Below are 25,026 nucleotides of genomic sequence, written 5' to 3'. Positions count from 1 at the left end.
CGGGTTTGAATCTCAGTGTGTGTGGAGTTTGCACGTTCTCGCCAAAGTTCTCTAGCTTGCTCACACGTTCCCAAAACAAAAAAGTAAACTACGGATGTCAGGTTCATGGGACCGATTTGCGAAATGTGAACGAGTACGAATGTTTGTGTGTGCGTGTGTCTACGACGCATGTGCAGCCAGGCCCAATGAATGGTTAGCATGTCCGCCTCACAGCTCTGAGTTTTGTTCGAATCGTTGCCCAGGCCTTCCTGTTAGGAGCTCGTGCTTCTTATGACCGTGCACGCAGGGTCGGGGGGGCTTCTCTGCCTCTGGCTGTCCGGCCATTCACACCTCCTGTTGGCAATTCCATCTTGTGGTGGGGCCTCTCTGAAGCTGCCACGCCCCTGCATGCACGCATGGGTTTTCTGCAGGTATTCTGGATTCCAAAAATATTTTAGGTTAATTGAGCGACGTGAGGCGGCACGGCGGGCGACTGGCTAGCACATCTGCCTCACAGTTCTGAGGGCCAAAGAGGTTCAAATTGCATGTTCTCCCCGTGCCTGCGTGGCTTTTCTCCGGGCACTCCGCTTTCCTCCCGCGTCCCAAAAGACATGCACGCTAGGTTAATTGAAGACTCTAAATTGCCTGTAGGTGTGAATGTGAGTGTGAATGGTTGTTTGTTTGTTTGTATGTGCCCTGCTGGCGACCGGTTCAGGGCGTACCCCGCCTCTCGCCCGAAGATAGCTGGGATAGGCTCCAGCACGCTCGCGACCCGCGTGAGGAGAAAGCGGTACAGAAACTGGATGGATGATCTACGTGAGTATCAACTATCTGGCTACACTTTTTGATTTTTGTTGATTTGCTCCACGGCGTTCCCCACGTCTCACCTTGTACGGTAAAAAATGTAGAACTGCAGTGTGCTTGTAAGATTTAACATACTGTCAAATTATAACGTTGAACTCAATCTCAACCTTCATCTTGGAAGGAGGCCAAAAAGTCAAAAGTTGAAGAGGACCATATTGCTCATAATAGGGTTTGCCTTGATTCCCTTTCACTGCAGTTTTGTACGACGGGAGAGATGACAGCAGTGACTTTGATCGCTTCATTTGAGCAGCTGTGCGGCTCGGAGAAAGAGGAGGTGTGTGTGCGTGAGGAGATTTCTGCATGTCCAGACGGAGAGAGGCGACCGTAAATAGAAAAGCAGACCAGTGAGGACCGAATTCTGCGATGCATCCACGAATGCGGCAGCTTTGTTGACGCGTGTGCGCTGTGCCTGCACGCAAACACGCACGTACTCATGCGCGCACATATACACGGACAAACAGCTTTCCATTAGAGGAAGCTCTGGCCATTAGTAGTTTTTATCTTCTTTGTGTGGCACAGCGCTGACGAGACTCAATCCCTCTGCGCAAACTCAAAGACACGCACGTCAGGTATTTTGGTGTCATTGTGCTCAATGGGAATTGAAATGGACATCATCAACTGAGAGGCGCCCTTCCATATGAATACAGACTATTACAGCTTCATTTTCAAAAAGCAGTCACTGCATTCATGCTGATTACACCCCCCCCCCCCCCCCCCCCCCAAACAGATGACTGTGTGCAACATAGATCTTTGTCAGTCTTTCTGCAATGTGCGTTTACGGGATGGTTGAACTGTGTCGCATCTCTGCAGTCTTTGCAGAACATTATTTCCTTTTTTTTCCCCCTTATTGAGAACAAAACCTCACCTCATTAGAATCTTACTTTGAAATTGTCTTTCTGATGTGAGCAGAAGACAAGAAACAAGTACAGTTACTGTAACCACATAAAAAACAAAAACAATCCCATGGCAGACTATTTCCCTTTTATATTAATCCTACTTGCCAAAACATTTCATATTTCCAGTTTATAGAAAGGAGTGTTTATTTCTCAAGTGCGTAATTATTATGCAATTATTAGATGAACAGTACACCTGACTGTGATTTGCCTCACTGTCAAATGTGCAGAATTATCTCATTTTAATATCCCTCAAAATTGAAATTGCCTCATTAAAGGATCCTATATATATATATATATATATATATATATATATATATATATATATTTACATATATATATATATTTTGTACTCTTGTCAGTGCAGCAATTATGATAGTGTTTCCCTTCATAGTATATTTACAGTGCATGTGGCAGCCTGTTTGGACTTCTAAAATTGTAGTAGGACACATTACATCATCACCGAATGCTTAATCACACAAAGCACACATTGATCCGTACCCCATTCCAAATTCTCGTTGCTTTTTTTTTTTTATTTCTTGTGAGCTTGGGCCCATTTCATGACATCTTTCGTTTGGTGCTGTTCCAGCTATGATTTTAGAGCAACTTTCAATATTGTGAATACAATTCAAAGTATGTGAGACACGCAGGTTGTATGACATTTTCTTTCAATGTTTGACACATTCACATCCCCATAATTGCAATAATAAAAAAAAAAAACGCTTTGCAGCGGTGCACTAATTTTAGTCACCGTCGAGAGGTTCTTGCATCCTGGCAACCTCACGTCAGGCCTTCCTTTACTTTCCCTACCACATTCTAAAAACATGCACGATAGGTTAATCGAAGACTTGAAATGGCTTCTAGGTGTGAATGTGAGTGTGAATGGTAGCCTGTATACTGTATAGTGCGCGCCCTGCAGTTGATTGGCGACCAGTCAGCTTCTTGTCCAAAGACAGCTATAGTACTGTAGTCTCCAGCTCACCCAAGACCCGAATGAAAACAAGTGGTACAGCAAATGGAAGGCGTAACCTAAGCACCGTTATCCGCTGTCAACACGAAGGTTCCTGGTGACGCGACACTCTCGTATGTGCGTTCATTCTACAAAGATAGCACATTCTTGAAGTAGTATATGGAAGGAACTTGAAATGATACGTTTGCACAATTCCACATCCTCGAACTGTGTCCCCCTCATTCAAAAAATGCACGTGCAGCCAAACAAACACACGTGCACACACTCGACCTGAATTAAGACGACAGGACGGCAGCTCGCCGCCGTGACTGGGTCCGTTAGGGGCCGAAGTGCAGCTGAGGTACAAGGGGGGCACGAGATCAGAGAGACACGCAATAGAGGAGCGGGGTAATGTCGGTGGGGCCTGGAGGGGATCAAATACGGGAAACACGCAAAAACTGTGGAATTGAACGGTGTGATATTTGTATCAAAGTGTTGTTTCCCGCCGGTGCTTTAACAGCTGACAAGTGAGCAAATCTGCCACGTACTTGAATTGATTGTTCTATTTTCCACACACAGGATCAATTTGTACAGTGCACAACAACACGGACTCGGACTTCGCTTTTTGTTAGTTGGTAACGTGAGTAATTCATAGCAGCGGTTTCTGATCTCAACATCCATTAAGCTGTGCATCATGAATTAATGATCAGCGCTGAGTCAGACAAGTCTCAGTGCTGATGGTGCTCCCATCAGCGTCTGTGTGGGAGACTCCCAGTTTTAGAATGCAAGTGGACACGGTTGAGCCTGCACATACTGTATTTATTGCATTTTGTGCGCGTGCTAAATGAAGACATACGGGGAACTAAATATCTGACACAGAGGGAAAGAGTGACAAACACTGTGATTAGAAATGGATAATAAACTAAGTAGTTCTGGCTGTGCGAAAAGCTCCGATAATCATTGGTAACGAATAAGAATGGAACAACGATTCCATAAATGAGACGAGATTAATGATTCATTTAACTCAGTTGAGACATTGACATTACATCATCCGTCAGTGTTGAAGCCTCTCCTGCACACAAGCCCCAAATCCAAAGTCTCTTCCACTACGTTATTTCTGAAATATTTGAATTGCAATCAATCACGGAGGGAAACCGGTTAGCACATCTGCCTCACAGTTCTGAGGACCGGGGTTCAAATCGGGTCCCGCCTGTGTGGAGTTTGCATGTTCTCCCCGTGCCCGCGTGGCGGTTTCTTTTGTACGTGCGCTGCGATTGGCTGGCGAGCGGTTCAGGGTGTACCCCGCCTCTCGCCCGCAGTTAGCTGGGATTGGCTCCGGCTCGCCCGCGATCCAAGTGAGGAGACGCGGTGTGGAAAACGGATGGCTGGATGGATGAACACCTTAGGCATTCCTGTGCACTACTCCATCATGCAATTCTACCTCACATAGAATTAGGAACGAATGAAAAAGGGAAAAAAAGTGGACTACCGTGGGCACATATAGGCAAACGCCAACTCCCTCTTACAGGCACACTAAGGACAATTTAGAGTCTTCAATGAACGTAGCATTCAAGACAGGAAGGCCGGAGCCAGGATTCCAACCCCCAACCTCAGAAGTGCGCACGTGCTCTAACCCCTCATCCACTGTGCAGCTTCTCAATAACACATTCTGTGAAAAAGCTTGCGGCTGGCCGGCTGGCGATGCAATCGTCATTTCAATGTCCAACGTGGTGCATGCATCGCTTGTTAATCAAACAGGACTTTTAACAAATTGACTTTCTGTATCCAGTTATCCTAATACTGCTACCAAATACATGAAAACATGTATTATGTACAACATGTGTAACATAATGTATAACATGCATTATACATGCCAAAAACATGAACGTTTCAACATACAGTGGGCACGGCATTCGATCGCAACGCGCAATTTCAACTTTTCTGATTAGCGGTTTACGGTCATACGTACAATAGAGTTCATTTTTTGGGGTGTTTGTCTCTCAACTTCACAAAATAATTGCCAGTCTGTCTCATGGGTTTTGCTGTCAACAGAGGAGAAATGACCATTAGCAGCCTATCGTGTACTGACAAGATGTGAATCACGGGGGTCCCCGCACAATTTTCAATTCGGCTTGGTCGAACTGTCGGAGATGATTTCATATAGTCTGTCACGGGGACTCGCCAGCGTCTCTTGAGATTAAAAAACCGTCAGATGAAAGATGACAAATGTCAGGCGGCACGGTACACGACCGGTTAGCACATCTGCCTCACAATTCTGTGGGCCGGGGTTCAAATCCCGGCCCCGCCTGTGTGGAGTTTGCACGTTCTCCCCGTGCCCGCGTGGCTTTTCTCCGGGCACCGCGCTTTCCTCCCACATCCCAAAACATGCGTGCTAGGTTCATTGAAGACGCTAAATTGCCCGTAGGTGGGAATGTGAGTGCCAACGGTTGTTTGTTTATATGTGCCCTGCCATTGGCGGGCGACCGGTTCAGGGTGTACCCCGCCTCCTGCCCGCAGTTGCCGGGATAGGCAGCAGCACGCCTGCGACCCGCGTGAGGATAGGCGGTACAGAAAATGGGTGGACGGATGAAAAATGTCCCCTGATCATTGGAAAGCCATAGACACGATCTACAGTATCCATGTATTGGCATCGACCTCTTCATCACGCAAGAATAAACTCAGGCTGTTCGGACAAGTGTTGTGAAATTGAACTTATTGTACGCAGGTTTAAATTGTTTTTATGTGTTTCCATTTCTACGTTTGTCCATTACTGTAGCGGTTCTTATATATGCCCTTACTTTTTGTAGTACATGTTCGAAATAAAAATGGCGGACTAACTGGCTCCAAATAAAAACTCTTGAATCTTAATCTTCCATCACATGACTGGCCTGCCGAAGTGCACAAAAAAGGGCAATAAAGTGATGGTCGGAAGAGCTCAATGGAAGAACTTAGACTAGAACGAGTCTGTGACCTGTCTGCACAACATGATCTGACAAATGTGCTTCTGGATGAATAGACAAAACCTGGGTTGTCTAGTCATTCACATGACTGACTTTCACGGAGCTATGTTCTATTCACGGCAATGGACGAGTGAATAGTCTGAGGCAGGGGTGTCCAAACGTTTTTCACATGCCACAGCATCCCAATTCCAGAACACACATTTTCTTCATCCGAAGACAGTCTGTTGTTGATTTGCTTCTGTGTTTTTTTGTGTATAAACGTACTGACTGACTACAGTGGCACATATTCAGAAATCTAAGAGCCACGGGACTGGAGCCTACCTCCCCGGATGTGTCCGCAGGAGGAAAATTGAAAGACAAATTGAGGAGACGGATAATAGGAATGGAAACCAAAGAGCCCAGAACAGCCTACAAAGAAATCAAAGGTGAACTTCAAGGTCAAGGTACATCAGTGACTTCACGGGCCTCCGCCGTTGAAAATAAAGCATACAAAAAAAGCGAGACCGGACTTTGCCAAACACGCCACAAAGCTTCTGGGAGAACGTCCTCTGGACGGACGGGACAAAACCGGAACCTTTAGGCAAGGAACATCGGCTCGATGTTCACCGATGCAAAAATGAAGCATAGCAAGAAACGAACACCGTCCCACCTGTGAAACACGGAGAAAGCGCTTTTATGTTCCGGGGCTATTTTGTTAACTCTGGCGCTGGGTGTCTCGACTCGGTCCAGTCCAGCGTACAGAGGCATCGACATACAGCGTGAAGGGTCTTGCCTGAGGACACGCAGATGTTACGGCATGCACACGCGCACGTTGCAGTCAAAAGATACTTTTTGACTGTATGGATGGAAACTATGAGCAATATTGTCTTTGCAAAGGCAGGCCTTTTGATGCAGCTCTGTCTGTGTTGGCTCTTTTATTGCGCGAGTGCTGAAGATCAAGCTTCGAGTGGCCATATTTGGGCAGAACTCTCGTGTGTGGCAGTAGTGTAACACGCACACACGGGCGCCGATGAAAGACAGCTGAACTTGTCTCGAGACACTGACTCTGTCTCTTTACCTTGCTCTGTCTCTCTCTCTCTCTCTCACTCTCTCGCTCGCTCGCACTCTCTCCATCGTTCTGTGACACGCGCACACGCAGACGCACAAAGCATCCAGCAGCACACCAGCTGGTTAAGTTGTCCTCTTCCTGTCCTTCTCCTTCATTCTCCAGCAGCTCCAGCCTCAAATACCCAGACTACTGACATCCCAGCGACTCTTCCGCTCCCAGCCGAGACTTCCTCACACGGCTCGTGACCGTCTGTTTACGCCGGTGACTGCGGATTTCTCCTTTCTCCTCGCGGGGATCTTGCGAGCGGACGTAATTATCTGACATTAAACCCGCTCGGACACCATTTCGCATCGGCAACTACAATCCTTTATTTTCTTGTGGTGTACCTGCACCGGTCCGAGTTGAGAAGAGCAACAGCCTCTGGCGGAGCATCAGTGAGGTAACCACGCGTCTGACTCTGCACCTGTGACTAAAAATGCGGGTTTTTGATTGATAAATTACCACAAAATCAAAGGGGGGGATACCATTAATGTGTGTCATGAACAATAGACAGGCTGACATTAGTAGTTGCACAAATGAACTTTGTGCACGTTTGCCTCCGACATTTCCCTTGCATTGTTTGGGAAGAATCATAGGCATCCTCTGCTTATTCAAGCAGAGGTGAATCAAGGACAAGTGGACTAGGTTGAAGATGTGCGGACACCTCGATAGTGCATGCGTGTACTGTGTATGTGCTCTCTGCCCCCTCCAAGTCATTTTTGGTCCTCGCCCGGTCCTTTGTTGTGAGATAACTCCTGCAATATTTGTACTACACGGCCAAAACTATTGGGACACACCCTTTGGAGCGGTGCTTCCCAATTTTTTATTGAGCGATGGTAAAGTAGGCCTACATATACTGTACAAATCGCACTGCATAGCCTACTAGCAAACAAAAATGGCGCAAAAAGTGGAGGCACAAATTGTTTGCCATCTAGTGGAAGAACATTCAATTGTTCTGCCTGTCACTGTGCATTGCTGGCATAGACAGAGGAACAAAGACACCGCATTATACGATATTTGTAAATAACTGCACAAGCGATGATAACTCAAAGCACACGAATGTGCATGCATGGCACACTGGTTGGGAATCACTGCGTTATGGGCAAAGAACCATCAAATGAAGATAAATGGTCATTACACATAAGGTCGCCCGACACGGTGATTTCGCCCGGCTAATCGACCGTTCTGACAATAAGTATACTTGACAGCGTGAATGTGAGGGTGAGCGGTTGTCTGTCTCAAATGGGCCCAGCGATGGACTGACGACCCGTCCAGGGTGCAGTCTGCCATTCGCCGGAAGTCAGCTGGGACCCCGAACACGAGAAATAGTCGAGCAAATGAACAGATAGACCAAGAAACAAACCTGTATTATAGCAGTGAGTGAATAGAATGATGCACTTCAATCATTTTTCACATCGCAATAAGTGTGTGCACGGTTTCTATATTGTTGTTGTTGTTGTTGTTGTTGTTTTTAAGCTTTGTACAGGCTTGATCAAGTGTTATTAGAAAACAATGGTGAGCTTTTGTTTGGCAAATAGTGAGCCCACGTTCTCGAAAAGGCTCCCTTTTGCCCATTTTAAATAGCCTTGGTGACTGCAGGAGCACAGAACTATAAATACACTGTGGGCGTGGCTCGAACTAGCCATTTAATGATTTACAAAGACTTTATGACGCCATTAATAACCTATTTATAAAACAACTTATGAACACAAGAGTAGCCATTTTTGAATGAATCGGACTCTGGGCTTTCTTCGTTCCCCTTAATTGCAGGTATTAGGATTACACGGGCATTTTGTACGAGCTGTGCTTCCGAGTTTGGAAAATACCCCTTTTTCTCTGAGCAGGTGGGCGAGGGCGAGAACCACAGGCACACTGCCGGCGGTTTTCCAAATGAGTGGAAGCTGTTATCTAGCGTATATATGCAAACAGGAAACAAGTCCATATTTTCTCCCATCTTCACCTTCTTTTTTTTTTAAGAACACGAGGGAGGAGGAAACACATCGCTTCACGGACTCGCTCGACTTCCGTGACGCGTATCGATCAGCTCCGATTGACTGGATCTTTTTCCCACGTGGGCATTGCCGATGTTGTGTCTGTGTCACGCAGCAGCGGCAGCAGTTGCACACAGTGGTTATTGTGCCCCAGTTTCAACAAGCAAGGAGCCTCCTCATTCTCAATGTCCACTCTCAGCCGGTCAGAGGAGCTCTGCCCGTTCCTTTCTATTTTTAGTCTCGACTTACAAGAGGCCAGGCAAATCTCTCCTTTTCCCGTCACTCTGCTTTGTCTCATTTTCCTCTTTTTGCCTTTAACTCTTTCATTCACTCTCACCTGTTCATATCACATTCACATTCATTGGTTCACTGCGGTAAGCACTGAAAGCCCCTCCCTTTCTACCACCGTCAAAGTCAATGCGATTTGACACATTAAGTACTCAAAGACGCGTGTGTACGCTCTAATAGTGTGTTGTGGCGAGGAAGACAGCAGAATAGAAAGGGGGTAGTGGAGGTTAATCTCTGAATGCTTTTAACCCAAATCACTATGTGACCTACATACCCTCAATGAAATAACCACCCTACATTCCCCATAACCCACCCCCACAATATCTTTCCAATGCATTAGACATAAAGGATTTAGCATGCTCTCTACGAATTAAAAAACAATAAACTTCCGGGCATTCCCTAATTTGCATTCAACGAGGCACATTTAAAGCACTTCCCTGCTAGGGGGGCATTGCTGCGTACGGATTTTATTACCATGACAACAAGGGGCGGAGCTCGGGGGTGGGTGGTTTAAAAATAGCAAATGAAGTTAGCACTTCATCACCAAGCTGCCGAATTACAGCAGAATTGAATCACAAACTTACATTTGTTCGGCGACTTTGTTTGCGAAACCGTCCGCCTCGCAGTTCTCGGGAACGGGGTTCAAATCCCGGCCCCGCCTGTGCAGAGTTTGCATGTTCTCCCCGTGCCTGCGTGGCGTTTTCCTCCCACATCCCTCGGTTGATTGAAGACTCTAAATTGCCCGTAGGTGTGAATGTGCGCGCGGATGGTTCTTTGTTTCTATGTGCCCTGCGGTCGGCTGGCGTCCAGTTCGGGCGTACCCCGACTCTCGCCCGAAGGGAGCTCGGATAGGCTCCGGCACGACCCAGGCGACCCGCGTGAGGAGAAGCGGATGTTTGCGAACCGGAGGCATTTTTTTCCATTCAAATGGACAGAAATAGAACGAATCAATTCCAGCCCCACAAGGGGGTGACGGCGGGGCCCCTAATGCCGTCGACCCACATTATTTGCTGGGGATAGGGGCTGGGTCCTGCTGCAAATAGCGAAAATCTGTGAGTAATTGACGCCCCCTCGAAAAGCTTTATAATGGCCTTTACAGGAGCCGTCACGAGACATCGAAGCACCGATTTTCTTTTCTTATTTCGGGTCAAGGGGAGCCGGAGCCTATTCCAGCTGACTTCGGGTAAAAGGCAGACGACCTCCTGGACTGGGCAACAGTCAGCGACAGGGCACGTACAGAGACTGACAACCATTCTTTCGCATATTCCTAACATCAACGAGTGGGAATTGAACCCACGCTGCCTCCATCAAAGTCAGGCGAATGTACCACTCCACCATAAGTGCTGCTCAACAATATGTAGAGCACAATATCTCACAGCACGTTGGCTTCAGCATAAGCAGTTCCCTGAAATGTCACAGTAACTTGTGTCACTTTACAACCATGTACACCGAGCTCAGAATGGATGATACTGATGAGAATTTTCAAGCAACCAACCTTTTCTCTCCTAACTGTATGCATTGTAAATGATGTCATCTGCACACGCAAACATTTTGGGTTATGGTGTCAGAATCAAGTGAACGCGTGAACCTCTTTAGTTGGCTCAGCTCGAAAAAAAGAGCTTAAAAATAGCACATTTGGGGCATGATCGCTGGTGATGGATTTAAGCAGGAATGGGTTACTTCCATTGATTATAACAGTAGCAACGTCCGATCTGTGCAACAGCAAAGAAGAGGAATAAAAAAATGCTTCTGTGGATGAATGATTTAAGAGTTTGAAAGGACTAAAAATAGACAAGGAGCCTTCAGTGAGTAAGTCACGGTGGAGGACGGCAGCAGGGAGAAAACAGCTATAATGAAATGGCAAAAGTGGAAGAAAGTAAATGCCGCTAAGGGGAACTCAGACTGATAATACACAACCCAACAAGACAACGGCATATCCCACACATTCGCAACACCGGTTACAGGTCAGAGCGCGTGAGCACGAGCACGTCCAGAATAGATATTCAGAAACCTCAAGCCGAGAACATTTGCTTTTCGATAACACACCGAGCCCGAATATGCACACGCGGCGGATTGTCCATTTGCCTTGTGCTTGGGTGTGAGCCCAAACATACTCAATTGTGAGTATCTTCGCACAGAACACCAAAAAGCGCACAGGTATTCCTGATCGGTGGGTGTAGTGCCCGCCCGCACACACACAGCTTTTACAGTTCCTTTTACAGTTGATTGGGTAGCAGTTGTTTCAAAATGAACTATAAGATCTTGAAATACAACACTGTCGTGTATGTTGATGAAATGGATTGGATGGCCACATTGACGGCATCGTTGTAGTCAGTAACACAACTCGGCTTCCCGCCGAGTTGTGAGGTTCACTTCAGTTTGGTATGGTACACATTTATCAGCATTTTATTGGAAAGCCTTTCTAAGTATCAGACCACAATTTAGCAGGGTGGCAGTCGGACTATTTGCCTCACTTACGTATAGCGGAACCCGACACGTTGCTGCTGATTGATTCGTTGATGAAGAATTGTCCAGTTACGATTGAATGTAATTATCGGGTATTGGTATGGAAAGTGGAATTTAAGCTCGAGTATTTTTTGTCTCTTGTTCATGATTAATGTCAGCAAAGTCTGATTAGCGTTTACCAAGCCAAACTGAACCGGAGCAGTGGAAAAGAGCAGAAGATCGATGTGTGGATTGTCATATTTTTGTTTGTTTCGCCAATTGTTTTGTCAGTTGGCAGGCAACTTCCCGGTTGACGGTGTAGGCTGCTACCAAGGGACATTTTGATTGGGACTGGATTGTTCGACTCTCACAATAAAATGTGACAATAAATTCCTTGAACAGCCACCAAAGTTAATCGGCCCATTTGCAGCCAAGTTAAGGGGAAATTGGTGGAATGTCACCGCGCTCACTGTCAAAAGCGTTAATGGTACATCTTGTGCTGGGTGGCGATAATCAATCTTTGGTTTTGTCGCTACTGCTTCTATGCTGCTAAGAGACAGCAGCTAACATCTAAATCCGTTCAAGGCGGCGGCTCAAACATATGTAGTTGAACCTTCGAACGAGACGGAGCTGTCGTGATGATAACCAATACAGGATGCTTAAAGGTGCCAAAGTAACTTTTTCCAGTATTTGGAATGAAATATTGTCTCCATGGTGGCTCAGTAAACACGGGAAATAGGAATTGAAGTCGTCCACGCATTCCGGAGTTCCAGACATTTTTCTGCGAGGCCTGAAATCAGGTCATTCGAATTTCTCGAGCTCATCTACGTCACTAGTGGAGATCTCCGCCTATCTCTCCGCCCACGAGCCAGCGCTCACAAGTGGCTCTTCTACACGGAGGAAAGGGCGCAGTCTTAGCCAAATACCGACAAAAGGATACAAAACTGGGTCAAACAGAATTAGCTGTCAGAGGGGCTTTACCTGGACACTCGTATGACAAAACCAAAATGGTTTTTTTTAATGAAATTGACACTTTTATACTCAGTCCATGTTAGAGAGCCACGCTATGGAGGTCTAATTAGCCCAAATAAGGGACCTTTAAGATGGCTGGGGTCAAATGTTATTGTAATCTAACGACCAAGAGATTTCAACACTATCTGCTGTTTTTCATTCCGCTGATGTCTCCATTTTCAAAGATTTTATTGGCAAGCCAGCAGTGCCCGACCCCCTCCCAACCGTTCCTCACCACATTTCTCTTGAATGCAAAATTTGCATTCTTCCTCGAAAAAGGCCGCTACAGAAACCGAGAATGAGAGAACACTTGAACAAGCTTGAGACAGTTAATTAGAGGAGGGAAAAAAATAACAACGTGGCAGATAATTAGACACTGGCACAGAATACATTCACTGGTCATTGGTCACACTTGCAGATGATCTAATGAGATGCTGTGCACAATATATGCCGGAAATGTTATCAAAGGAGCACGTCTGAGGAAAAGGATGCGATGTTAGATTGAGTGTTAAAGCCGATGGTTGGGCAGACATGCAGAGGTGAAAGTGAAGAGATGAAGGAAGGGAAAGTGAGATGGAAAAGATGGTGCGCTACAGAGTTCGAAAGAAGAAAACATCCTCCTGTCATCTTTGAAGGACTCTGGAGGCTCAAACTGGATCTCAGGCTCTCAGGCAGGGACGAGCCATCGCCCTCCCACTCGCTGCTTTTTTTTTTTTTCCCGCTGGTAAGAGACGTGTTGTATAATAATGTGCCTCAAAAAAGACACAAACACACACTGTCTATTCTTGTATTTCCTGTCGAGCCCCTTCATATAAGCGGTGTTCTGCGTATGGAGCCGAGATGTAAAAATGGAAGCACTTCTCAGGTTATAAACTGCTATTTTAATCGGAGAGATTTGGCCGGATAACAAGATGCATCGAGCAGTACCCCAATGGTATTGGTCTTCTTTTAGGAGGACAAATCATTTCTTGCAGTTATCCGTCACTGTCAGCGATCCCGCAGAAACGTGTGTGTTCTGTCACGATTGGTTATCGTCTGATGGAGGACTGGACCCAAAAGCAGGCGGAGGCGGAAGGAGTAGATGGAAATAGTTTACTTGAAGGAAGCTCAAGCTGTGTATTTCCAAAGCGTAATGGTGGCTCGCGGGAACAAGGAACGGTCAGGAGACGGTAGCGGGAGCAGGTGGCAGGACTTGACGGCGTGGTTGGAGCTGGAGACACGGGAGGAATCCTAGAAGCGGAAGAGCACATATGAGGGTAAGTATCACTGCGGATAGTCCGGAAACAATTAACGACAAGAGGGGAAGCATGTACATGGGATGGGGGGGGTTTAAACTTCCATCCATCCATCCATCCAATTTCTGAGACGCTTCTCCTCACGAGGGTCGCGGGCGTGCCGGAGCCCATCCCAGCTATCATCGGGCAGGAGGCGGGGTGCACCCTGAACCGGTCGCCAGCCGATCGCAGGGCACGTACAAACAGACAACCATTCGCACTCGCGTTCACACCTACGGGACAATTTAGAGTTGTCAATTAACCTCGCATGCATGTTTTTGGGATGTGGGAGGAACGCAGGCACGGGGAGAACATGCAAACTCCACACAGGCGGGGCCGGGGATTGAACCCCGGTCCTCCGAGCCGTGAGGCAGACGCTCTAACCAGTCGACTTGCGTACTTTCTGGAGAGGACACTCAGCCAGGTGTTCTGGCACTCCGACCTGCTCTCAGGCCCACTGTGCCTTTCCCCCACGCATTTCTAATGCACCACATACATTTGCGCATCCTTTGGGGAGCTGCTTGGCCCGGGTGGGCGTGACGGTTGCGGGTCATCATTGCCCCGTGACGGTCTCCCCAACTTGAATGCACGACACCCCAAGACACACGATCACGGTACAGTCGGGGGACCTGGGAACCGTAGTAATAGGGTGGGTGGCGGGTATTCCCATTTCTTTATTTTGACACTGTGTTCATTAGATGTCTTGAAACATCTTCCTGTTCTCACCGGTCACTCTGTATTCCGAGTTACTCCCCGTCTCTAACATCTCTTTTGGAAAGCCCGAGCAGATGTGTGGCATGTCCTATTCTTTCTGTCCTTCTTTCACCACCCATTTTCTCACTCTTCTTCATTAAAGCCATTATTTATTTATTTTAAATCATAGAATAATCGCATTAATCTACCATAACAAATGATGATGCACTGAGCTGCAATTAAACATAATGAACCAAAGTCTTGTCAGCTTTATGTCTTTCGGTTGTGTGTCCAAATTACATTCGGAGCTGCTGAGTTTATCCAGGAGTGTGAAGTGGGTTATCCTCTTCTGGCTAAGCTCGATTGTGCTCAATAAATTTGACAGCCTCTATTTCCTCCCTCCGTCGGGTAGACAGCAACACACGGCAACAGATCACACGTACTCCGTGGTGCACTCTTTGCATTTGAAGTGGTTGTCTGCCTATATTTATACTCTTGTGTTCACTGTGTACAGAAAGACAAGTTCTAAACCGGACTGCAGTCATGGATGAGATGGACCTTCCCCAGATGAAGAAGGAGGTGGAGAGCCTCAAGTACCAGTTGGCTTTCAAAAGAGAGAAGTCCTCCAAAACAGTGACAGAGTGAGTTTATTTGATCCGGCTTAAATGGAAAAAGAATCGGCAACCCCATTTTAATAGACGACACTCCGTAATTAATCACCAGATGCGTTGCCCGCTTGCTCAAATAAACGTCTCTCCCCGACAACACACCTTGCTTCGTCTTGTCAGGAAAACATAGTGCGACGATGTAACTGTATTCACCACGAAGGGCTGGCCTGTTCTGTGCAGGAAAAATGGATACGCAGTATCAATAGCAAGCCAGTTAAATAGTCCGTTTAACACCGAAGTCACATTTGTCATTGTGACTATAAGATTCAAATATGTGTAAAAGCATCATATCGCAGGTCAAAAGAATCTGCCCCCTCCCAATAAGTCACATGGCATTCACTGAAACGGTCATGGAATAATAGAGTAAGAGTCCTTGTAATTGGAGTTAGATTGTTAACTCTTGACCTTTGGCACAACACATAATAAACAATAACTGTAAATCTCCACTCTCGGACATGTCATTATCATTTTTAAAAGGTTAATTTGGAACATCGATGGGCTGATTTCTCAGGGGCACAAAGAAAGATAAAGTGGACCGGAAGCTGCTCTTGTCAGATGCTGCATTCAAGGTCAACAATCAACTGACACGGTCAGATCATCAGAAGTTCGCGCAGCAGCAGTATGATCAAATACGTTTACTATCGGGGGGGTGGAACAACACTTAAATGTCAATGTGAAGTTGCGTTGCCGGGTCTCATACTGCACAGTGAAAAATATGCGTACGGAAATCGAAGCATCAATAAGAACGGTCTACCTACTCGAGTCTCGAGTCCAAGTATCGTTTTAAATGATATTCTCAGGGCATTGAATCGATCGCAACTGGAATGCCCTGAGAATTAAATGACATGGAGGATTAAGAATATTCAGAGGAATGTTTGAAATAATCATTTGTCATTCTTATCTCCTTCGAGAGCATATTGAAAAGGGTTTTTTTGACGACACATTCTCTCCCGATGATATGATATCATCGAGTTCGGCAGCAACTAATATCGGACAGCTCTCTTAAAAACACCACTCTTTTGAAAATGTTAGACACATTTTGATTTCTTAGTATTATACAAAAGTATGAACACTTTATATCCATGTACTGTTATTCGACATTAATGGTGTGCTTTTTCTTTTCTGTCCTGGAAGAGAATGCTTATAATTTAATGCATTAAAGAATATTGTGTTGTTCTTCTTGTCGGTGAAGGTATCATGAGCATTTAGAACGAAAAAAAAGACAAAAAAGACCAGTTTGTTCGGGGTGTGCGGTTTGACATTATTAAAATAAAGCAATGCGGTGCATCCGCAATCGAAGATTAAATATGGTGAAACAGGAAAACAGTCGGAAAATGTGTCCAAATAAAAAAAAAAGCAAAAAGTTAAAAAAAGAAAATTGCCATCTGCTGCAGTTGCTTCTAAGCCAGTGTGGCATCCTTGCTTTGTTACCATAAATGGAAAGGATGGAAAGTCCAGAGAAGATTTATGTGGTAATTAAGTTGCTATGGAATTGAAAACACGTTTCTGTCTGTCTTTAAAGTTTGGTGAAGTGGATAGAGGACGGCGTCCCGGAGGATCCCTTTCTGAATCCTGAGTTAATGAAGAACAACCCGTGGGTGGAGAAAGGGAAGTGCATCCTTCTGTAGGAGAACGCACCAGCCGCTTCCCTTGCAACTTGGCCCGCGGCACAGACCTCCAGATGCCCCTCGACCCCAGGACTCCGCCGCACAACCTCTCACCGTGAATGTATAACAGTCCCAAGCGCACACACCCCGTCAAGGCCACACAAACACACACTTTTTGACTGCCACACTTTTCACTGCAAGTTCATTCTTGCCACGTGAATGCATAACGATTACTCGACAACGATCAATACAGCTACTAGATGTCCTTATATACGACAAGCTACTTATGCAGCCGCAAGGCACAATGTTTCATCCTGTCTTTGCAATGAACATCATGCTTTCATTTACTCATGCTTGATGAGCTAATGTACGCTACTAAGCTTTGGCACTGTCAGGCACTGAAGTTCCGCAAGCTTTTATTTTCAATGAGAAATACAGTTTGAACTACATGCTGCTCACTGAAACTCACTTTTTATACTCGAAAGTAAACCGATTCTTTAGTTTGGTGGCTGACATGATGCCTTACAGTTGCAAATGGTCCTTATTTGCATCAATGCTGGTGATTATCTTGGTTTACAGAAAGGATTCATAATAATTGAACCCCCCCTCATTTGCTTGAATTAATACGCCATGGAAAGACTTCATGAAGATTGTAGTGTGGACTGTCTACTTCCTTCTACACCTTTTGGAGACGTTTCATTCTGACATTTTGAATCCACTTTAGGGTACTTGTAGTAAAGTACAAGCCTTTTCTACAAACATGAATGTGACAGCGTGACTTCCAGTGATGTTAAGTAAGGCCCAGTTCTAAGTGTGTTGCTTATTAGTATTTACTAATATGTGAATCACAATTTTCACCGGCACACTATTTGACTGCTCCAAATGAACACGAAGCGGGATTGGCAATTTAAATGAACTGCAATATGTAAGCCACAAGCTCTTGTGACAGAATTAGAACACAGCACTTAAAAGTGCAATATATATATATATATATATATATATATATATATTAGTTGTTTTTTTTTTGCAACATTACCAATTGTTATCAATAGATTCTGCTGACACAAAAGAGATGTGCAAGAACACCAATTTTAAAGCATATGAACAGTCCACTCTTTCTTTCGGTCTGTGCATATGGTCGGTAATTGAAGATGATCCAGATACTGTCGAGTGTTGTTTTCAGAAAATAGAATAGTTGAGCTTCCCCAGGATACAAAAACTATCCCACGAGACTGAATTCACTGCCTGGAATAGTGACCGCCAAAAACCAAAGCCTTTTCCCATCACAGGAAGGAACAAATGTTTACCGTGACAGCAAACGTAGACACGTTTACAGCTTTGAAAGTTATCATCCCACAATAGTTCTGGCTTCATACAACTTTTAAAGCATGGGTTTCCTATTTCACATTATACAGTATAACTGCATGTTGTTGCTCTTAAGTGTTATTAGGTCAGAGTGTATGTTTATTGTTGCTCGGGGTTTCTCCAGAGTTCAATGCTCCATCTGCTCCTTACCTATAGTCCCGATGGACAACACAAACACAAACTCAGTATACAAACACTGTCTTGACAGACATGTACAGCCAGACCCTTTTAATTTATTAATCGATACGGTTTGTTTTTTTTTGCTCCATTTATTTGACTTATTTATTGATGAGGACTTTTTTTCTATGATGAATTGCTGTCACTTTCCTGTTTGATTTCCTTTGTCTCCGTTTCCCTCGTATCTGCAACTCGAAAAGAAAACATTGAATCGCACGATGCAATACCTTGTCAGATCAACTGCTGCCTTTGACACAATTTTCTTGTCAGAACGGAAACATTTGGCAGAAGGTTTGAACATGACCATTGAGCTCAACACTGACCCCAGTATGGATGCGTGTGCGCTTGTGTGTATAATTGCGGGTCACGTGAGCGTCGACATGAGACACGGTTGCATGAATACAGCTCGGCTGAACAGATCGACAAAACGCACACGCACGCACGCACACGCCGATGAGTGAGAATGATGAAAGAGGAGGACAAGGACGACATGGGAACCTCACATCATCTCAGTACTGTAATGACTCTCATTAGCATCGCTTCTTCTCGATGAGCCAGCTCCCCGGAGGCTGTTCTGTAATTGGGTGACTTTTGCACAACGAATTAATTGCAAATATTTAATTGAAAGTAGTCCATGATGTGCTAATTAATTGGGATTTGCCAACTAATGGAGCACCCACCGTACTGTAAAAAGTGCACCTCCTGCGTCCTGTAGAACATGCAAAAGAGGAACACCCGATCAAAAAGATACTGGTCCTATTTATTCAATTGTGTGACTAAAATAAAGGCAAATGGAGAAATACAATCCTGTACCTATTTATTAAACTGTGTGACTAAAAGAAAGACCAATGGTGGTGGGGGCCGGGGGGGATCCTGTTCCTCAAACAGTTCACTGAGAGGTAATAATGTTTCATTTTTAATTGAATGTTTGGATTAGTTTAGCTGCTGAAAACTTGCGTCGCCTAGCTCTACGATTTGATGTAACGTTCAAGCGATGTTTCCCCCCTCGCCGCATGAAGAGGGACTCAAGTGGCTTCCGCTGTGCAAAACCTCGGAGCTCCGTGCGGAGCTCTCAAGTCCGATCTTGAAATTCTACGTTCGGTCTCTTATCCGACATTTGAATTGAGCAAACATGTACGCGACCGCTGGACAAGCAGCAAATGCGATTTACTTGAGATGCACAGTACTTAACCTGCCCCTCGTTTTAAGTTTCTTCTCTTTGACTACTGTAACTTTTCAGTTTCTTTTCATATATTCAGAACGCCTCTGTGTTTATGTTACTTCTATTATCATGTCAGAATTAACTTGTGTCTAACTAGCTAGCCATATTCCTTGTGAGAGTGCTTTGGAGTTCCTATTATGCATCAGACTAAGCCCAAGTATAAAGATGGCAAGCAATAAATTCATGATCATTTTTTATTGCATTTTTGGCAAAAACATTTCTCTTATCAAATAAAGTAGAAGATTTTGAGAGAGGTCTGTTGTTTTGTGTGTGCTTCATTTTCAAAACTAAACCCAGCAGCCTGGTTCCTTGGGGATTCCGTTTGGAAGAAGGGGGAGCCAGCAATGCTCTCATAGTGCATCAGTAAAGAAGAAAAGTTGTTACCAGCTCCATTATGACTCAATAATATTCCTTATGAAATGAAATCGGAAGCTACGCATCAAGATGTAACGGAAGGAAAAAGGAACGGTATACGATACGGTACAAATAAGTCGATCGATATGATGGCGAAAGATACATCTGGAATGGATTGCTATCTGGGTGAGGGTGAGAATTGATTGACAAAATGAAATGAATGCATTTGACTGTTGATTATTCAAGTCTTGCGGCCGCCACCGGCCGAGGTGCTGTCGATTCTATCACAGCATTAGTGATTTACGGTATTTGCCATTTGGTAAAACACAAAACCATATTGTCTCAACCAAATGCTCAGAGTCCGGAACCCACTTATTGAATTTGTCACCCCTCCGGAAAAACCTCAAGCGCTTTTCACCGAGTTAGACACAACTTGCAAACATATTTTCACCCACTAAAACTAATGTTGCCCTCTGATCCACTTGTCTTGCATCACGGCAAGCGCAGGTAGCAAAAGTGAAACTCAATTCAAAAGCACAGATGTGAAATTGATCACACTTGCGGCTAATGATGTGACGAGACCGACAGAAGCCAGTTCAGTGAGCACTGGTTCCGGGGGTTTCACGAGGGATAGAAACAATCAGAGAGACAGAAGCAGCGTAAGAGGAAGTGGTTCTCCAGGAGGAGGAAGACAAACGGCAGGTAGAAGATATAAGAGAAAGAACAATGGTGTGTTTCAGATGAAAGACGGGCAACTTTCATAGACTTTCATGTTCTTTTCCTCTCGGTTTGACATTTAGGGACTCGGGACTCAACTAAGCACGTGTACTGTGTCCACCGTAGCCCGACGATTGAGAGACAGGGACACGTAATAGCTTTTTCATTACGTACGTTTAGGTTACAGCATCGCGCTATACAGTGCTGCACACAAAACCTTGTTGAGATGTATCATTTTTTTCATACTTGTAGGCCTCGTACCTCTGGACAATGGACAATTACAGTATTCAACCGTAGAAATCCTAGTGTGGAAGACTGGTTAGCGCATCTGCCTCGCAGTTCTGATCCCGGTGGAGTTTGCATGTTCTCCCTGTGCCTGCGTGGCTTTTCTCCGGGTACTCCGGTTTCCTCCCACATCCCCAAAACACGCGTGCTTGGTTGATTGACGACTCTAAATTGCCCGTATGTGAATGTGTGCGCAAATGGTTGTTTGTTTCTATCTGCCCTACAATTGTCTGGCGACCAGTTCAGGGCGTACCCCGCCTCTCGCCCGAAGATAGCTGCGATGGGCTCCAGCACGCCCGTGACCCTTGTGAGGAGAAGCGGAACGGAAGATGAATGAATGAATGTATGTATGAAACCCCAGTGTGGACAAATAGCTGCACCCAAGTGAAAGAAAATAATGTCTCTTTCTTCCTCCTCACTGCTTCTTAGAGCCCATAAATAATAGAAAGGGTTCTGTTATTTTTGTCAACAAACTATTCGTCTCTTATCTTAAGTTGGTAATGTCAGCAGAGGTTACTAAATGTATTCTAATGGAATTGGGATGTGTGAAATGCTTGAGGAGTGTGAAACATAACTCTGCATCCAACTGTTCAAAACAAAATAAAAAGAAATTTAAAAATGCCACAAACACCCCTGGACGAGTCGGAGTGACAGCTCATCGTTTATTTCTTGAGTAGATGGTAAAAACGCCGTTGTTTTTAATTATTGTTGACTGTGTCAAATAGTTTGTTGGATAGAGTTGAGCTGATGGACATCTTGAGTTTAGCTCAGCTCCCTCATTTTACGGGTCAGCTCCCACAATCCCGCTTTGCCACTTTACGCCTGCTAATGCTCTCAATCCCTCCTCACCCTCATGTTGCTAAATCCACACGCCCTGAAATCCTCTCCTGCGCACACATCACCCGTCTCCTCACTGTCTGCCTTCAGTTGGGTCTAATGCGCTGGCTAATGGCCCTCTGACTCCCAATTTACACTCAGATTACACTCTTACGCTCAGAAACACACATACCAGTGCATCTGTTCATGCATGTGCACGTCCTAAAACACATTAGTCACCCTGGAATGTTTGTGCCCTTACAGGTGAACACACTCTGCGCACCAAATGGGTGTCAGTGTCCTGAGCATGACCATTTCTGCTTGGATTTAGATTAGCATAACATCCATCCATCCATTTTCCGAGCCGCTTCTCCTCACGCGGGTCGCGGGCGTGCCGGAGCCTATCCCAGCTGTCATCGGGCAGGAAGCGGGGTGCACCCTGAACCGGTTGCCAGCCGATCGCGGGGCGCATACAAACGAGTAACCATTCGCACTCACATTCACACCTACGGGCAATTTAGAGTTGTCAATGAACCTACCACGCATGTTTTTTGGGGGATGCGGGAGGAAACCGGAGTGCCCGGAGAAAAGCCACGCAGGCACGGGGAGAACATGCAAACTCCACCGGGATTTGAACCCCGGTCCCCAGAACTGTGAGACGCTCAGACGCTCTAACCAGTCGGCCACCGTGCCTTGATCAGATTGATTGATTTATTTACAAGTCACTAGGGATGGGAATTACGGAGAATGGGAATGAAATGAAAGAAATGTTATTGTACATTGGTCGTAGCAAAACTAAATGACTTGAAACGCTATGTTACCATTCTTCAAAAGTACACTGTAGTTTTTACAGCCTAACATGGCTGTATAAGTAACACAAAGAGGAAGCCTGCTTATACTGTACAACCCATTGCTGTATATGGAGGGGATGAAAAGATGGAGATTATCGAGAATTAGGCGCTGAGCCATGGACTGCGACCGCGCTTTATCGGTTGCATGTGGCCTCATCCCTTTTCCTTACAAGGAAATATACAGCTGCAATGTTTAATTATTGAATGTCTAACTCTGGCTACTGAATGTATAAAAGCTTCATAAAATGACTCCTTGAACCTATGTGCCTTTTTTTTTTCCTTTTCTGCTGCCTTCTTCTCCTCTCTTGACTCCCCGTGTCAGGAGATTCGGGTCACTTGTGGGGCAAACTTCATTTCCGTAGATAAGGACAGAATAAGAAATCCTGACACGCTCGTTAGTTACCGGCACGCTCGGCCTGGCTCACCTAAACACACGGCAGAACAAGCTGGGACGGACCCGTTAGTTGAGCTAATTAGCATGGGGTCCCTCATGTGCCTATACGCGCATGACTGTGTGCATGGGTGGGTTATGGTTGTGTGGCCCAGTTCTGACTGAATAAGGCAGGATGCCGGGCCTGATGAACATGCAGGGGTGAGAGAGGACAGATATACTGTAGATAGAAGTGAGAAAAGCAGCGGGACGGTCGTCGACGCGGGGGTTGTTAATCACTAAAGCACCCCAGGCCCGTGAGAGTTTGCGTGTGTGTGTGTGTTTTGCGCCGTTATTTTCTCCATGGTGTCATTACCTTCTGTCGTCCTCTCAGGGGAGTCCTTGTTTACCCAGCATTGCCTTTGAGCTGTCACTGCAGTAGTCATACTGCATGTTCTTCATTGCCTTGGCAACCAACAGATGCAATAAGTCATCTGTTAAGCATACAAATCAGATGAGTGGAATGCAAACTTTGAATCCTAAAACTTGTGTCACACCTTATCGATTGCACTGCGAAGCACATTGTAACTTTGCTTTGAAATGTGCGATACAAATACAATTATTACCATATGTGTGAAGATTGAGCCACATGGACTATGATATCAATTACAGGATAACTAATTCCCGTATTCTGTCAACATGACACTTTACTAAAAACTAAAAGCTGGAAACCTGTCGAAAGAGCTGCAACGGCCATTTATTGATCAGGACAGTCGTACACAGAAATACGAAATGAGAACACTCGCAAGGAGAATGGAGAAGACCAAGACCAAGAAACGGCCAAGTCGACTGACTGCAGCGCCTGACGTCACACACTAGGGAAAGCCCCTTAAAGGCACATTCATGTATTACAGCGTGCATGTGACTTTTGTCTTAATTACACTTTATATCATTTTATAAACATAGCCTATACTGCATACACACTTGGTTTCCATCCATCCATTTTCTGTACCGCTTATCCTAACACGGGTCGCGGGCGTGCCGGTAGAGGTATCCATGCGAGACTGAGAGTGCGCCACATTTAAAGGGAATGACACGAGACGCTTTCATTGGACAGGATTGAAGTTGGCTGTGGTCACGCCCAAAAGCAGCGCAGACGTCCCTCTTTTGAATGTGCTCGGGTGCACTGATCCACGAAATGACCAACGCCGTCTCAGTGTTACGCCACGCACTACGGCGGATTTACGCCAGTCACGACGATAGAGCCCATAGAGGTCTTGACTTGCTTGGTGATGAAGCATCACATATATATAGCGTAATCTGCAATTAAAAAGGCTTTTATTGTCATTTTCTTATGGGAACAGACTGATTCCAGCAATAGAAGAAAGAGGTTCTGTCAAGTGTACTATAGTTCTTAATTTTGGGGGGTCCGGGGGTGTTAACAATGACACAGACAAGTCACAGACCTTCCATAACACAATCCTCTGAGCGCCAAGGGAAATTTCTGAATTTCAAAGTGAAGGTCATGCAGCAATGGCGTTTTTCACCCAAGCAGTTGGGGAGGGGGTTCAATGTTTCGCTCAAGAACGTTAATTGACGACGATTGATGCGGGAGAGATTTTGGCCCCCCGTGACACTGACTCGGATAAGCGTCAGAGAAATGTTATAGGACGGATGCACGGACTATTGAAGGGGAACAAGCAATGCCAGTCAGATATGCAGCAGCTTCCGTGGCTCGCAGAGCGAGTCACACCCACACAGAACCAAAATCTATTTTGCCCTCAGTAACAGCATCACTCAGCTGAGCAGCGGTACAGTGCTGAAACATGAAGCATGCTAGACATATCAATAGATATTTAAAGGCTAAGAAAAGTAACAAAATATGAGGATGTTTGAGGGTAACATTCAGGTCTTATTGTAGCCTGTCACAGTGAATGTTTCTGTGAAATTCAAGTTCATAAAGACCGAATGAAAAGCATGCAGTCAAGGGGGAAAAGTCAGCTCAATGGTGGTGCCTCTTAACTCTTCAACAACTAGTTGCCTGCATGGACATTTGATCTCAAGGTCAAGTCATTATGGACTAAACTATTGCCACCCCATAATATTCTATTGTCGAATGATGTGACCTATGATTTGTGTGAGGACAGCCACATTGCCAGA

General features: G+C 45.4%; 1 protein-coding gene across 1 annotated transcript; it reads left to right on the top strand.

Moving 5' to 3' along the window:
- The first annotated feature begins 6,758 nt into the window (after positions 1-6,758).
- On the top strand, positions 6,759-17,665 carry gng13b (guanine nucleotide binding protein (G protein), gamma 13b). The gene is made up of 3 exons (XM_061700807.1): positions 6,759-7,132; positions 14,949-15,075; positions 16,625-17,665. The coding sequence occupies exons 2-3, from the start codon at positions 14,978-14,980 to the stop codon at positions 16,728-16,730; spliced, it is 204 nt and encodes a 67-aa protein (XP_061556791.1). The 5' UTR covers positions 6,759-7,132; positions 14,949-14,977; the 3' UTR covers positions 16,731-17,665.
- The last annotated feature ends 7,361 nt before the right edge of the window (positions 17,666-25,026 follow it).

Source organism: Phycodurus eques, chromosome 16 (assembly GCF_024500275.1).
Source record: "Phycodurus eques isolate BA_2022a chromosome 16, UOR_Pequ_1.1, whole genome shotgun sequence".
Classification (NCBI taxonomy): domain Eukaryota; kingdom Metazoa; phylum Chordata; class Actinopteri; order Syngnathiformes; family Syngnathidae; genus Phycodurus; species Phycodurus eques.
This window is presented reverse-complemented; position numbering and strand designations above follow the sequence as displayed.

Excerpts from the sequence above, each read along its gene's own strand:
- gng13b (XM_061700807.1), top strand. The coding sequence starts at position 14,978 with ATGGATGAGATGGACCTTCCCCAGATGAAGAAGGAGGTGGAGAGCCTC. Across the intron at positions 15,076-16,624 it reads TCCTCCAAAACAGTGACAGA|TTTGGTGAAGTGGATAGAGG; the intron begins GTGAGTTTATTT and ends CTGTCTTTAAAG.